At 44.4% G+C, this 14,478-nt stretch overlaps 1 protein-coding gene across 1 annotated transcript; it reads right to left on the bottom strand.

Annotated features, from left to right (window-relative positions):
* Window positions 1-1,861: 1,861 nt before the first annotated feature.
* Window positions 1,862-13,216, bottom strand: LOC121560291 (ras-related protein Rab-4B). The gene is made up of 8 exons (XM_041873302.2): window positions 13,042-13,216; window positions 7,628-7,708; window positions 6,954-7,068; window positions 6,770-6,832; window positions 5,602-5,756; window positions 5,277-5,372; window positions 2,334-2,510; window positions 1,862-2,251 (listed from the first exon to the last, which is right to left on the bottom strand). Exons 1-7 carry the CDS (start codon window positions 13,055-13,057, stop codon window positions 2,395-2,397), a joined length of 642 nt encoding a protein of 213 aa, XP_041729236.1. The 5' UTR covers window positions 13,058-13,216; the 3' UTR covers window positions 1,862-2,251; window positions 2,334-2,394.
* Between the last annotated feature and the right edge of the window lie 1,262 nt (window positions 13,217-14,478).

Raw genomic sequence — 14,478 nt, 5'->3', positions numbered from 1 at the left:
TGTACAGTAGTTCAATGATTCCATCACATTGGTTACTAAGCAACAACTGAGTTTCTGCTCCATTTCAATTAGAGAAATAACAGGAGACTGAAGGAAGTTAATAATAGGCTGATGGCCATGTGATTAAGTGCTTACGATGCATTCAATAGAATACTCAGCATACACAATGCATTATTGAGACCAGGGTTCAATGGTATTAGGGTCAAGCAGCATGGAGTGCATCACTACTATCGTGAGACATGACTGACTGATTGTGGGCAGTCTGTGGTCTATACACTCACATGGGCTCAGCAAGTCACAGTAATCTGTTACATCACCCCTACAACGGCAGCAGTAAGCAATGGATCAACAAAAAATGGCTGAGTTAATCATTTTACCACAACCCTGGAGAGGGATAACAGAACAGGTGGCTGGCTGATCAGTCAACACTGGGAGAGAAAAGGACAAAACCTCAGTTGTTCTTGAGTAAGGAATGATTACCTCCAATTGCTCTTTTTATTACAGTATATTTTTCAATTAATAAAAATCTTACAATTCTATAGATACAGTATACAAACAAAACAATCTCAATAAAAAGTGCACTTGCAGAGGAGAAAGAAACACGAAAATAAAGCAGACATTTCTTTCACACAAAATGGGACCAGTCTTTCTCAGGTTGATGTCACAGTGGCATTTTGATAGCCATCTTCTTTATGCTGGTTCAGTGTAACAGATAAGCTGCTCTTAGTGGAGTGCTAACAGTAGCATTGCTTAGGAATTAGGTATGGGTGCATGGGGCCTGAAATTCTTTAATCTCCTGATTCTATATGACAGTCAGAAAATGATAGGTGGATGAGGCAAGACTTTATGTAAGACATGTAAAAACAAAAAGTGCAGTTGAATCTCACAGAACACAGCCTGGCCCTGTAACCTGAATATTTCCCACTAGTGACACTGAAACCAGTCTAGGTTCCTGTGACCGGTCTTTACATGTGAATGCAGAGCAGCAGAGAAATGAAGAGGGCCGAGATGGGGGTTACATTTTGAGAGATAACCTTTCCACCCCCAGGGCGCGAAAGAGCCAGAGATTGAGACAGTGTAACCTTTACATGGCAAAGGCAAGCAGTGACATTAGATATGCAGCTGATAATGGGGAATAACAAGTGGTCATTGGGGTCCTTTGGAAAATCATAAGAAAAGACTGAACTGAAACCTTACTCACCCTTGTGCTTTGGACACGACCCGTAGGCCTTTCTGAGTGCCTCATGGAGTGAATCGATTTCCCTTTGGGAGGTGCTAGTAATGACAGTTTGGAGACATGTGGGGGGGTTGAAGGGACAGTATACATCCACAATGTCAAGCATTTTTCCTCTAAGGCCAGTACTCCACTTGATAAATTGCATTAATTGAAAACAAACCTTGGACAAGTTGTCCATTAGATTAGAATCAATGCCATTTTTACCCAAGGTCGAATTACATGTGGTAACATTTAGACCGGTGGAATCAGTTACATAATATACATCTGAAGCCAGGAGAACAATCAGGGGAAATGGTCGGACAATAATTGAGGAAGCATTCACGACTGACCCAACAACCTGCTCATGGTTGGGTGTTGGTGGAAAATTGCTATTTTCAGGTTGCAGAGCAGTCAAGTTAGGGTTGGGGAGACTTAGGTTTGCCTGGTTATAAGAAGGTGAACAGCAAGATTGATGAGTACTGTTCAGTGCAAACAAAGGTTAAAATCAGCTCATTTAACAAAAGGAAATATAATAGGGAGTCGTCCCGCTGTGATGGTAAAACAAGAACTTCAACCATCAAACAACCTGATAGTGCAGTCTAACAGGCTGCGTATGAATGAGGAAGTTGACCATGTTTGTTTTGCATTTCATCCTTTATGGACTTTGTTACAGGCGGTGTGTGTGCTGTCTATGTTTGTGTTCGTGTGTGTGTGTGTGTGTGTGTGTGTGTGTGTGTGTGCATGCAAGCGTGTGTTGATAAAAACTACAAAAGGAAGGGTAAAAACAGGACATCCCCTACACACAACCCCTGACCATGACAGTCATCCCAGATATGGACTCTTCTTATGTTCACACCACAGGGTCTCCCAGCCTAGGACCCAGGAGCCCAGGTAACCTCCATTGGCAGGAAGTATAGTCTCTTACCAATGGTCAGGGGTTGCAGGTCATCTCCATGGCGACTGGTCCAGGTATGCTGTAAGTGTTTAGGTGGTTGCAGAAGGGGAGGAGTCCTGCACATCCCAAAACACCTAGTGCTGAGAGGGAGAGATATGTTTATACATTTTGATCAATTATTCTCTAAAGCCACATTTAATCAAAGCATGGCAGTCTACTGACCTTTAGGAGGCATCCTGTGTGTGTGGGAGTAGGGCTGAAGGGTGAGGGTGGGGTCCAGTCCCTAGCAGTTACACTGCTGCTTGGTCTGTGCAGTGGAACCTCTGGGCTGTCTCAGCTGCCTCAGAGAAGAATCTCCATACTGGATACCTGAACCCATCCGTTCTGGGTCCAACTCACCTGACAGAGGTAAGCATGAACACACATACATTGCATTTGGAAAGTATTCAGACCCCTTCACTTTATCCACATTTTGTCACGTTACAACCTTATTCTAAAATGGATTAAATAAAACAATTTCCTCATCAATCTACACACAATACCCCATAATGACAAAGTGAAAACCGGTTTTTAGAAATTTTTGCATATGTATTAAACATAAAAAACAGAAACACCTTATTTACTCAGACCCTTTGCTATGAGAGATCCTTATTCAGACTCTTTGCTATGAGAATAGAAATTGAGCTAAGGTGCATCCTTTTTCCATTGATTGTCCTTGAAATGTTTCTACAACTTGATTGGAGTCCACCTGTCGTAAATTCAATTGATTGGACATGATTTGGAAAGGCACACACCTGTCTATATAAAGGTCCCACAGTTGACAGTGCATGTCAGAGCAAAAACCAAGCCATGAGGTCGAAGGAATTGTCCATAGAGCTCCGAGACAGGATTGTGTCGAGGCACAGATCTGGGGAAGGGTACCAAAAAATGTCTAAAGCATTGAAGGTCCTCAAGAACACAGTGGCCGCCATCATTCTTAAATGGAAGAAGATTGGAACCACCAAGACTCTTCTTAGAGCTGGCCACCCAGGCCAAACTGAGCAATCAGGGGAGAAGGGCCTTGGTCAGGGAGGTGACCAAGAACCCGATGGTCACTCTGACAGAGCTCCAGAGTTCCTCTGTGGAGATGGGAGAACCTTCCAGAAGGACAACCATCTCTGCAGCACTCCACCAATCAGGCCTTTATGGTAGAGTGGCCAGACGGAAGCCACTCCTCAGTAAAAGGCACATGACATGCCGCTTGGAATTTGCCTAAAGGCACCTAAAGGACTCTCAGACCATGATAAACAAGATTCTCTGGACTGATGAAATTGTTTGGTGCATGCTCTGAAAATGCGCCCTGGAATACTGTCGGGCCTTGCGGGTGTTGACCTGATTAAAGACCTTTCTCACGTCGGCCTCAGAGAGCGAGATCACCCAATCTTCTGGGTCGGTGACGACCCTCACACCCGGCACAATGTTGTTGTTGTCAAAGCGTGCATAAAATGCATTGAGTTCGTCACGGTTGGGTCTTCCTTTGCAATCCGTAATGGATTGTAGCCCCTCCCACATGTGGCGGGTGTCGGAGCCTGTGTAATATGATTCCACGTTTTTTCTATATTGTCCTTATGCTCGTTTGATGACTCTGCGGAGGTCGTAGCGGGACTTCTTGTACTTATCCTGTCCTCGGTTGTTGCCTCAGGGTTGTCTACGATAGCTCTGTGCCTAGTATCCCTGTCATTTAGTTTAGCAACCAACCTCTTGCTTGTTTATAGCCTTGTACAGTTCGTTAAGTGCCAGCTTGTTGTTTTTCTTGTCCTGAGGTGGAATGTATACAACAGTCACAATAACAGCTGAAAACTCCCTCGGGAAGTAAAAGGGTCGGCATTTGAAGACAGCTATTCCAAGACAGGGGTGAACAGTGGATTGACATTTCCACTGTGCTGGAGGTAGCACACCAGTTGATGTAGAGGCAAAACCCTCCCCATCTCGATTTCCCCTACTCCTCTGTCCACCCAGGGAATGGAGAATCCATTGAGTTGGATAGCCATGGGGAGGTATCTTGTCCGAGAGTCATGTTTCAGAAAAGCAAAGAATATTGCTGTTTTGAGAGTCCGGTTGGTAGCAAATCCGCGATCAGAGGTCATCCATCTTATTATCAAGTGACTGTATATTGGCCAGTAGAATGGAGGGAAGAGGTGGCCGTTTTTCCCTTTGCCTTAATCTCACCAGGATCCCCCACATCTTGCCTCTGTAATGCCGGCATTTCCCCTGGGTAGGCCAAAAATTGGGTCGGAATTACAGAGAGCCCAGGGCAGATGAGTCTACGTTGAAGCCGGAATTGGAGTAAGTAACTGCCATCTGATATTCAAAAGTTAGTGTCGGTTGCAAGAAATAATAGCGGATACATTTCGTGAAAATAAAGTCAAAATAAACGACAAAATAATCACAAAATAGCAAAGTTGGGTCAGAGCTTGCAAAACAGTGGCCATCCAGTACGGTGCCATCTTCTTGTTGAAACACCTCATGTTTCAGCATGATAATGCACGGCCCCATGTTGCAAGGATCTGTACACAATTCCTGGAAGCTGAAAATGTCCCAGTTCTTCCATGGCCTGCATATTTACCAGACATGTCACCCATTGAGCAAGTTTGGGATGCTCTGGATCGACAGCGTGTTCCAGTCAATATCCAGCAACTTCACACATCCACTGAAGAGGAGTGGGACAACATTCCACAGGCCACAATCAACAGCCTGATCAATTCTATGCGAAGGAGATGTGTCGCGCTGCATGAGACAAATGGTGGTCACACCAGATACTGACTGGTTTTCTGATCCAAGCCCGTACCTTTTAAAAAAAAAAGGTATCTGTGACTAACAGATGCATATCTGTATTCCCAGTCATGTGAAATCCATTGATTAGGGCCTAATTAAAATGTATTTCAATTGACTGATTTCCTTATATGAACTGTAACTCAGTCAAAAAATATTAATTGTTGCGTTTATATTTTTCTTCAGTGTACATTAAACCAAGAAAGACAAAGGCACACACATATAGCTAGGCGTAAACAACATGAGACATCCCAAAATCATACATATTGAACTTGTTTGATAGTAAGATTCAAAATCAAACAGATACACTTTTTTAGCACACACACCAGCCTCATAAGTAAACTGTTTGTTTACCTGACTCTATCTTGTTGAAGATGGTACGGGCAGTTTTGAGGAAGGCCTCCTCCACATTCTCCCCTGTCAGAGCGCTGGTCTCCAGGAACATCAGCTCTGTAACAGTCAACCCAGTCAGTCAACTCGATACTCTAATCCCAATTAAACGAATACAGGCCTAAAAACTAGTGGAAATTACAACTATCTGAGATCAGAGTTGACTAAAAGGGGAGAAAGGAAAAAGGGGAGCGATGGAGTGGGGAAAGGAAGGGTGACAGACAGTTGTGAAAGGAGAGCCAGGGAAACGGCCTGAGTAGAGGAGGGTGAGAGATGGACAGACAGTTACCGTTCTCCTGTGCGAAGCGGGACGCCTCGAGGAAGGTGACCTCTCGGTCTGCATCCAGGTCCTTCTTATTCCCACACAGGATGATGACGATGTTGGGGCTGGCCAGCGTCCGTGCGTCTGTCAGCCAGTTGGTCAGGGCGTTGTACGTCTCCCGGCTAGAGGAAAGACACACAGACCGACACGCCAGGCACAACAGACAGAGAGGAGGGGAGAACTGATTTCATCACGTTTCATTAGGAAAGGTATGTTCAATTGGGATGGGATGTTACTTTGGAAAAATCAAAGTTTTAAATGGTGTGTTCATGACAGCATCAGAGGTAAAATACAAGAAACCCTTAGATGAGTGGGGAGATGATAGAGGTTGAGAATATTAGCAGTTTTCAAACTTACACTTTTCAATATCTCTCTGTGGGCTAATGTTATTTTTGCTCCAAATGAGAAGGTAAATATAGAACGTCATCCCTCGCTTTCTCTTCCTCAAGGACAGATGGAGTCCGATACCACGTCACACCTTGTTTTTTTCGGTGAAGTCCCCATCACCATGGTGACCGCATGCTGGTGTCCATGGCGACGTGAGAACAGTGAGCAGAAGGGTGTAGAGTACTAATGTCCCACAGCTGCAGTGAGGCGGCTAAACCATGACGTCAGCGATGACGACCCATCTGCCTCGGTGTAGCTAACACACACACACACGCTTCCATCTCTCCCTCTCCCCATATTCTCTCCCTCCCTGCTCTCGTTTCCTCCCTCCTCTCTCTCTCTCTCTCTCTCGCTCAGTTGACACTGTCTAATGGAGTTTTGCTTTCCGGGCTGCTGCCGCCTGTCTGGAGACCCCACTTTATTACAGCACTGTCATTCTGCATCACACACACACTTTATTAAAGCTCACCCGGCATTATACCATTCACTCCATCTTGATTATGAGACAGGCAGTGCCATGGCAACTCTGGGCTTATTAAATAAAAACTCTTGGCTTGGTGCTGCCATACAAATGTCGCCATCTCTGACTCAGTGTCTTAGTGCTCCTGACTCTCCATAGGCCTGTTGAAATTCAACAGCTCTATTCGGTCTCTCCGTGCTCTACGCTAACTCACACGTCTGTGTGTGTGTACGAGTGACCACTAAAACCAGTGTGCTTTTGTCATGGGTCCATCATTGGTTCACCTACCTTGTGATGTCATAGACAAGCAGCGCCCCTGCCGCTCCACGGTAGTAGCTACGAGTCACAGACCTGGGGGAGGGCAGACAGAAAGCACTGTTAATCAATCACAGAACCAGAATCCAACCTGTCAACCAATGAGAGCACGGGTCAGAGGTAACGGCACTCAGGGTAACCAATGGGAGGTCTTTACCTGAAGCGCTCCTGTCCGGCTGTGTCCCAGATCTGTAGTTTGACTGTCTTACCCCCGACGTTGACCACCCTGGAACCAAACTCCACCCCGATGGTGTGGTTGGAGTCCTGCTTGACTGCACAGCCAGAGACAAATCGGGAGAGAAGCCACAATCATCACTGCATTGTTTGTTTATGTCTCATATCTTTTACTCAAATGTCTGTTTTTACAGATGGCTGGTTTGTGAAAGACAACCTTGGCTAAAGGGTAAAACCCCTATAGGTGTGACTGCCTAGTTACTAGGCCTAAGTTGCCAAGACTTCACAGAAACGTTTCCTGGTTAATACCCAGAGTCACAGTGCTGATCTATATTGTGCTGGTGCATTGTGCTTGTTTTAAAACCAGAACAATTAGCTTCAGAAGCCTCATCAGCATATCAGAGGGTTGAGGAGCTACTGCCTCTCGCAGGTCCAGAGATGAACACAGTCAAAGCCCTTCTCTCACGCTACTGATAGGACTGGGAGTTAGAGGTCTTTATCGCATGTACACATCAGTGTGCATGCGTTGACATCCGCTACATGAGTGTGTACGTGCGTGTCAGTGTGCAGAGATATTCTATATTATTGTACATAAACGATGCACGTGGATGTTGTTTATTTGCAGGACAGGGGGCGACCGGCATCGGCACTACTTACACTTGGTCTCAATGAACTGGTGGAGGAGGCAAGATTTCCCTGCCCCAGCACTGCCAATCACCAGGAACTTAAACAGGAAGTCTGAAATGAGAGAGAGCGGGGACAGAAATCAATACACCAGCGGCTCAAACTGTTGAGACCAATCCTTAACTCTTCCTGTGATCATGAGCTGCTCTCTGTCACAGAGTTGCCAATGGTCCCAAGTTAGCTGGCTAATCACTACCTTGCGTGTGAGTGTGATGGCATGTTAACATTGATGCTAATTTGCTATGTGACTTGTTAAAGAAGGATGGAGGTAAAAGAGACTTCTAAAATTAACAATGAGAGGTTGTGTTGTCAACCACTGACAGGTGTAATCCCATAGGTCATCACTCCTCGCTTTGAGAGAGATTGAGTTCCTGTCGGTCTCCTCAGGCTTTGGAACTAATCCTGATTTCTCCCAATAAAAAGCCACGTTTATCTGTTTGGTGTGGCTCGTCTCGGAGTGTACACTGAATGGCAGTGATAGCATCCAGGAGCCCTGCCCAAACAGTCTCCCAGCCTCTGACCTCATACCACCCTCTCTTTGGTGATGTCATCCCCACTGACCAAAGGGCTCGATGACTCAGAGGTTCACTGATACCTCACACATTAGTTCCTCAATGTTGCAGCGCAACCACTGACTAGACAGATAGACAGGCTACTAGCTAGGTGAACTCCATGCAACTAGCCTGGGTGTTCCACTGACTTTCAGATGCAGTGTTTCCCCTATATTCAATCATGGCTACCACTAAAAAAATAAAATAAAAATACACACACACACACACACACACACACACTCTCCCTGACTGTCTATATATTTTTTAATAAGATCATCTGTGAGATCTAACAACCACCTAAATAAAAACTAGACAGTCAGGGAGAATCATACATTCCTAAAATGGCATGGCATGGGGCCCCCATTGATTTTGTTATAATGTTTGAGTCATTCAGATAGCATAAGAACACAGCATAAGCCATGGCAAAATGTGTAAAACTGTAGAAAATTAGCTTTAAAACAGCAACATTTTGTCTCTGCGGCCATTGGCCACGCCCACTACCCCCCGCTAACTTTGCCATAGCTGCTGAAAAATATCCTAGGGGAAACACGGAGGTGGCTACATGGCTGCAAGTGTATAAGAATGGAGGCAGTCTATTCACAAATAGTCTATGTATAGCCGACCGGCCGAGTACATCTGCACAACACAGATGGGTTACACTGGGCAACTGCACAGATCTAGTGGTGTGTTGGACCGGGTCTGGTACTTGACCCATCCTACGCACATGACCGTCTGGCTGAGGCCCTGACGTGTGGGACAGAGCTGTCCAAAGACGGCCTTTGTGCCTTGACCACAGATAGGGCAGGGGCCATTTGCATGCGTAGGCCAGGGTTCCACCAAGCCATACAGGGAACAATGGGGAATTGAAGAGGGAGAGGCTGGCTGTGTGTGGAAAGGAGCAGCAGTGGTAAAGAGTGCAGCATGCACAAGTTTCTCTCGCTCTCTCTCACACACACAAACACACACAAGTGAGTCAAGCTGTAGGAGAAACACACAGGCCCCTCTGAGTTTCAAGCCTAGTTGTTGCATTTACTAGGAGCCTATTTCAATTAGATTTCCAAATCTGTTAGTGGCTGACTTTTCTCCTCAACTTTCTGACCGATTTGCAGATTGGATGCTATTGACCACTCTGCTGCTAGTAGGCTAATCAGCTAGGCTACATGCTCTGCTGTACCAAAGCAGGCCAGTCAAATACAGAGTCAATATGGTAACTGGAGTAAATGACTCGACTCACACTGATGAAAGGAAAGAGCAGGGGATGAGATTGATCCTTTGTTCTTCTGTGACATTTAAACACAGTTCTTCTGCAGCCAGCTATTCTCCAACCCATACATTCGCCATGGACTATTTATACTAGTGTGTGTGTGTGTGTGTGTGCGCTTTACTCAAGCAACATAACCTTGAGGACACCTTCATGGCAAGGTATATACCCACTACAGGCATTATCACACCTTGTTTTCCGTCTCTCAGCGGCCACACTTCTCAAAGACAAGCTGTGTGTGAATGTGACAGATGGAAAAAGCCTGTCTAGGCCTTACCCCGGAAGGGAATAGTTGAGTCATAGTGTTTACACCATACTAACAACACAAGTATGTTGTTGTGTAGAACCTATAGTAAAGTGGGCAGGATTCTGCAGGAAAAGGAGCATGATCAGTGACCATAAACACACACACCCTCCTGTTCTACAGTCTGCCCTTCAGTCTACCTGCTCTGAAATCAGACCGCTGTGTTACCTCTGGAGCCAAGCCATATCATCTCTTACTGTGCTGGGCTTCATCAGTGCGTGTGTGTGTGTACATTAAGTCTCTCCCCTAACCGAGACAATGTGATGCGTTTTGTGTTTAGGTAAAGAATAAAGTACAGTCGGCCTATTCATTCACTGAGAGCCAAAGTGAATTCGTGAATGCAGCTTCTGTTACTGTCTGCTTTGTGTAGTCACGTGTCTCCCCTGTGACACCGTTGTCCTGCCCTCCTTTCCTTTATCCCTTCTAGTACTTAGAAGGAAAAAAAGCCAATGAGTAAATCAATGAAGACTATTACAGCTGTCCTCTATACATCATTAGTGTAGAGCACTCCACTTCTAATGTTGACCTGCTGGTGTAGCATTTCAGAGAGCAAGAGAGAGGAGCACAAGGAAAGACTACATCATTATTGAGTGAGGGACGGAGACACAGATGGAGAGATACGTGTGTGTGTGTGTGTGTGTGTGTGTGTGTGTGTGTGTGTGTGTCAGCAGGGGGTTGAGCAAGCTGCAACAGGAGAGGGGTGAGTACGCATGGTGTGCTGTTGCAAAAACAAAAACCAATCCATTCGCCACAGCATAAGAAAATGAATAGGCCTGGCTACAGTAAAACCCTTGGCTACCAATAGTCGCCATGTCCAAAGCATGTTTACAAAGTTCACATTTATATTTTGCCATAAAGATTCCAAGACAATGGTGAAAGGAAGATAAAACTGCAATATTTCCATTGGTGAGAATAACAAGATTGTTTGTTAGTAACAAACCAATGTAAATGTCTTGGCTCCCATGGAATTGTATATGTAATCGTCCAACAAACACCTAGCTTGTTTTGATTTTAAAAGATGTAGGTTACATTGCAGTTTAAAAAGTGACATGAGAAGAGTTTAGATTAATGTGGAATATAATGAATAGAATCCCCATTCTAGCTGACAAGTCAAGCAAGCATACATGCCCCCAGCACATACACAGTTCATGGAAATATGCACACACACAACACAAGATGTTTGTTTTGGGATTTCTACAGTTCTGAAAACCAGTCAGGCTTTTAAAGCTCTTAAAAATTAGTATGTTTACATGCACACTAATAATTAGATATTAAACTGATTATGGCAGTAGGCAGATTATGCAATAGTCATTTAAACACCTTATTATTATTATTATTATAATCTAATTATCTTAAATCGGTGTAAGGTCCAAATCGAAGTAAGCATACACCGATTAAAACACCTGGTTTTCTGAGCAATCTTTCAAATTATTAGGTCATATTAACACCTTAAAATCGGTGTTCCAGCGGTGTATTTGATCTGAGCATGTGCTAGCACCAGCCGAGCGAGCCTCCCTCTTTAGCGCAAGTAAAGTGTGTTCGGAACAACTTAATGTATGCATCTTAGAAGTATTTTTCACATACAAACGTTATATGTCCGAACTCAGAATCAAATATGCTTCCCAAAAATAGCATGTTCGCTGTGGTAGTTTATTTTGACTGCCAATTTTCTGCATTTATCAGTGCCATCAGGTAGCCTGATTTCAGATGTGTCCATGTAAAACAGGATTATTAGGGAAATCGTTCTCCTTGCAAAGCATGTAATAGTTTTAATCATACTAGCTATTATATTAATCTGACTATCCACAATAATCACATTATTGTGTGCATGTATAGCTGAGTGGCGCAGTGGTCTAAGGCACTGCATCGCAGTGCTAACTGTGCCACTAGAGATCCTGGTTCGAATCCAGGCTCTGTCGCAGCCGGCCGCGACCGGGAGACTCATGGGCGGCGCACAATTGGCCCAGCGTCGTCCAGGGTAGGGGAGGGAATGGCCGGCAGGGATGTAGCTCAGTTGATAGAGCATGGCGTTTGCAACGCCAGGGTTGTGGGTTTGATTCCCACGGGGGGCCAGTATGAAGAAAAAAAAAAAAAAAAAAAAAATGTGTGTATTCACTAACTGTAAGTCGCTCTGGATAAGAGCGTCTGCTAAATGACTAAAATGTAAAAATGTAAATGTAACCGCACTCAAAGACATCTTTGTTACAGTTCAGAGGAAGTCACATGCAAACAGTATTACTGTCTTGTTTCAATTTTTTATATGAATTCCAGATATGATCTCATCTGGACTGAAGAAAAATATTGCAAGCTAGTTATGAAGGTGATGAGGATGTTGTTATCTGGCCGCTGGGGCTGTGGTGTCAATGCAACTGCATCAGATCAGGGCTCTCCAACCCTGTTCCTGGAGAGCTACCCTTCAGTAGGTTTTCGCTTCAACCCCAGTTGTAACTAACCTGATTAAGTTTATCAACCAGCTAATTATTAGAATCAGGTGCGCTAGATTAGGGTTGGAGTGAAAACCTACAGGATGGTAGCTCTCCAGGAACAGGGTTGGAGAGCCCTGTGATTGATAAATGACAGGTCGTTAGCAAAAAGCAACAATGAATCACTTGAGAAGTTAGCTAACCCCACCACTTCCAATTTTTTAATCCCAAAGACACATGGCTAACTAGCTAATTAAAATGGGGGTTGGTTAAATTAAGCCAAAGGACTGCAAATACAGCTTCTAGCGATTACTAAATGTATTATCGTAAACTAGCCAAGTTAGCTATGCCAATTTTTTTGTTGCCAATATTTCCATATAAATTACTTATTGACTAACTTTAGGACACAACTCCCTCTGGGAGTCCAAACAATACAAAGACTCCTGATGTTGTGTCCCAAAACGACTTCTTCCCCATTTTAGGAAGCACACCCCGCTTCTCTCTACCCACTCCTTCTGGCTACGAGACAGTGGTGACACGACTCAGTGTTGACTTCAAGATACCTAGTGGAAATGACGGTGCTGAATGCATCTACAAACAACAAACAAGCATCCTGACCCCAGCAGGTACAGTAGAAGTTACACATGTAGCTTGCTAGCTCAGAGACGGAAGAGGAAGCAAGAAAGTCAATTAACTAAGTAGACCAGTTCCAGCTGATATTCCATTTGTGTCTATGGGAGACCTACCACGTTAAGTAGACCGGAACTGATTATTTTTGTTCAATGGTAAACGGCCTGAGTGAACTATCTTCATTTATCCACCATCTTTGGCTAGCTAACTAAACGTACCGTATGTTTCAGACATGTCGGCCCCCGCTTTAAAAACGATGGACTCAGATGGCTTTCCTTAGTTGGTTTCTTCGTACGTTATGTGAAGGATGTTGTTGTTTTCTAAAGTAGCAATTACACCTCCTTTTAGATATCTGACTTCGCCACACAGTTTCCTTTCCTCCTCCAACAACACAACTTCTTCTTCGATTAGGTTTAAAGGCGGTTGCCATCCAATAAATGTTGCATTACCGCCACCTGCTAGATTGGAGAATAACTCCCTTATACTTTGTTTGAAAAAAATAAAGATAAATAAACTACCATCTAACACTACACTCACTAAAACAAATATATATATATATATACAAAATAAATAAATAAACACCATACTCCACTCTTTAGTCCTAATTCAGGCCTACAGCCTGAAAGGATGGGACACCACCACTTAACACACCCTGCAACTCTTCTGACGTCAAGTCTCGCACACCCAAATACCTCTCTGCAGCTGCCACCACAACCTCAACTTTCTGCGACTTACGTTCCATCCCTGCAGTACAGTTGATAACCATTGCTATAAATGCAAAAAAATCTAATCTTACTGAAACATATATCACTTGTTGGTTTATCACTCTGTACTGGTACAGATCTACTACTCACACCACTCCTCTCAAGATCCCTCCCCCTTGACTCATCTTCCTCTACGTTCTTCACTGCATTAGCATATGACAACTTCTGCATTACTCTAACCCTGGAAACCTCAACCTGCCTCTCTTGCACCTGACATTTCTGATCCCCAGCCCCATGGGCACCCCTACAATTAACACATACCACTACTTTCCCCAATGCTACACATTCCTTTGTCTCATGCCCTTCTGCACACTTCTCACACCTAGGAACCTCCCTCCTACACACTGCTGCCACATGCCCATAAGCTTTACACCTGTAACAACGTAATGTATTCGGCAAAAAAGCTCGTACAGGATAACTTATATATCCTAACATCACTTTTTCGGGCAAAGACTCAACATCAAAACTCAAAAGAACAGACAACGACTCTTCTGTTTCACCACTCACGCCACCCTGTCTGCGTCGCACCAAACGACAAGCATCACAAACACCGGGAATCTTCCCCTTCAGTTGGTCAGCTTTCACATTTACCACTACCCCAGTAATCAATCCTTTCAATGGCACCTTTTTCTTGAGAGCAAAACAATTCACATATCTTGCCCCCATTCATTTAACGCGGAGCGCCTGCTCCCTCTGACCAGCAGAAACACAAACAATTATCACCGGACCACTTCTGGTTACCCTCACCGATTCCACAGCACCCAACTCTGTTTTCACCCAGCCTGAAACCACAAATGGACCAGCCAAAAGGCAAGGGTCCACTTTTTCCAAAAACGTAAATCCTGCTGTCACAGACTCATCTTTATCCTGACCCTCGGTGCAAGCCTCGGG

This window comes from Coregonus clupeaformis, chromosome 5, assembly GCF_020615455.1.
Source record: "Coregonus clupeaformis isolate EN_2021a chromosome 5, ASM2061545v1, whole genome shotgun sequence".
Lineage (NCBI taxonomy): Eukaryota > Metazoa > Chordata > Actinopteri > Salmoniformes > Salmonidae > Coregonus > Coregonus clupeaformis.
Note: the sequence above shows the minus strand (reverse complement) of the source record. Positions and strands in the feature narration are given on the sequence as shown.

What these genes read in the sequence shown, in the direction of transcription:
- LOC121560291 (XM_041873302.2), bottom strand. An exon ending in GCCGGACAGGAGCGCTTCAG is followed by an intron (nt 6,833 to 6,953) that starts GTAAAGACCTCC and finishes GCCCTCCCCCAG; the next exon opens with GTCTGTGACTCGTAGCTACT. An exon ending in CTTCAACAAGATAGAGTCAG is followed by an intron (nt 2,511 to 5,276) that starts GTAAACAAACAG and finishes TACCTCTGTCAG; the next exon opens with GTGAGTTGGACCCAGAACGG.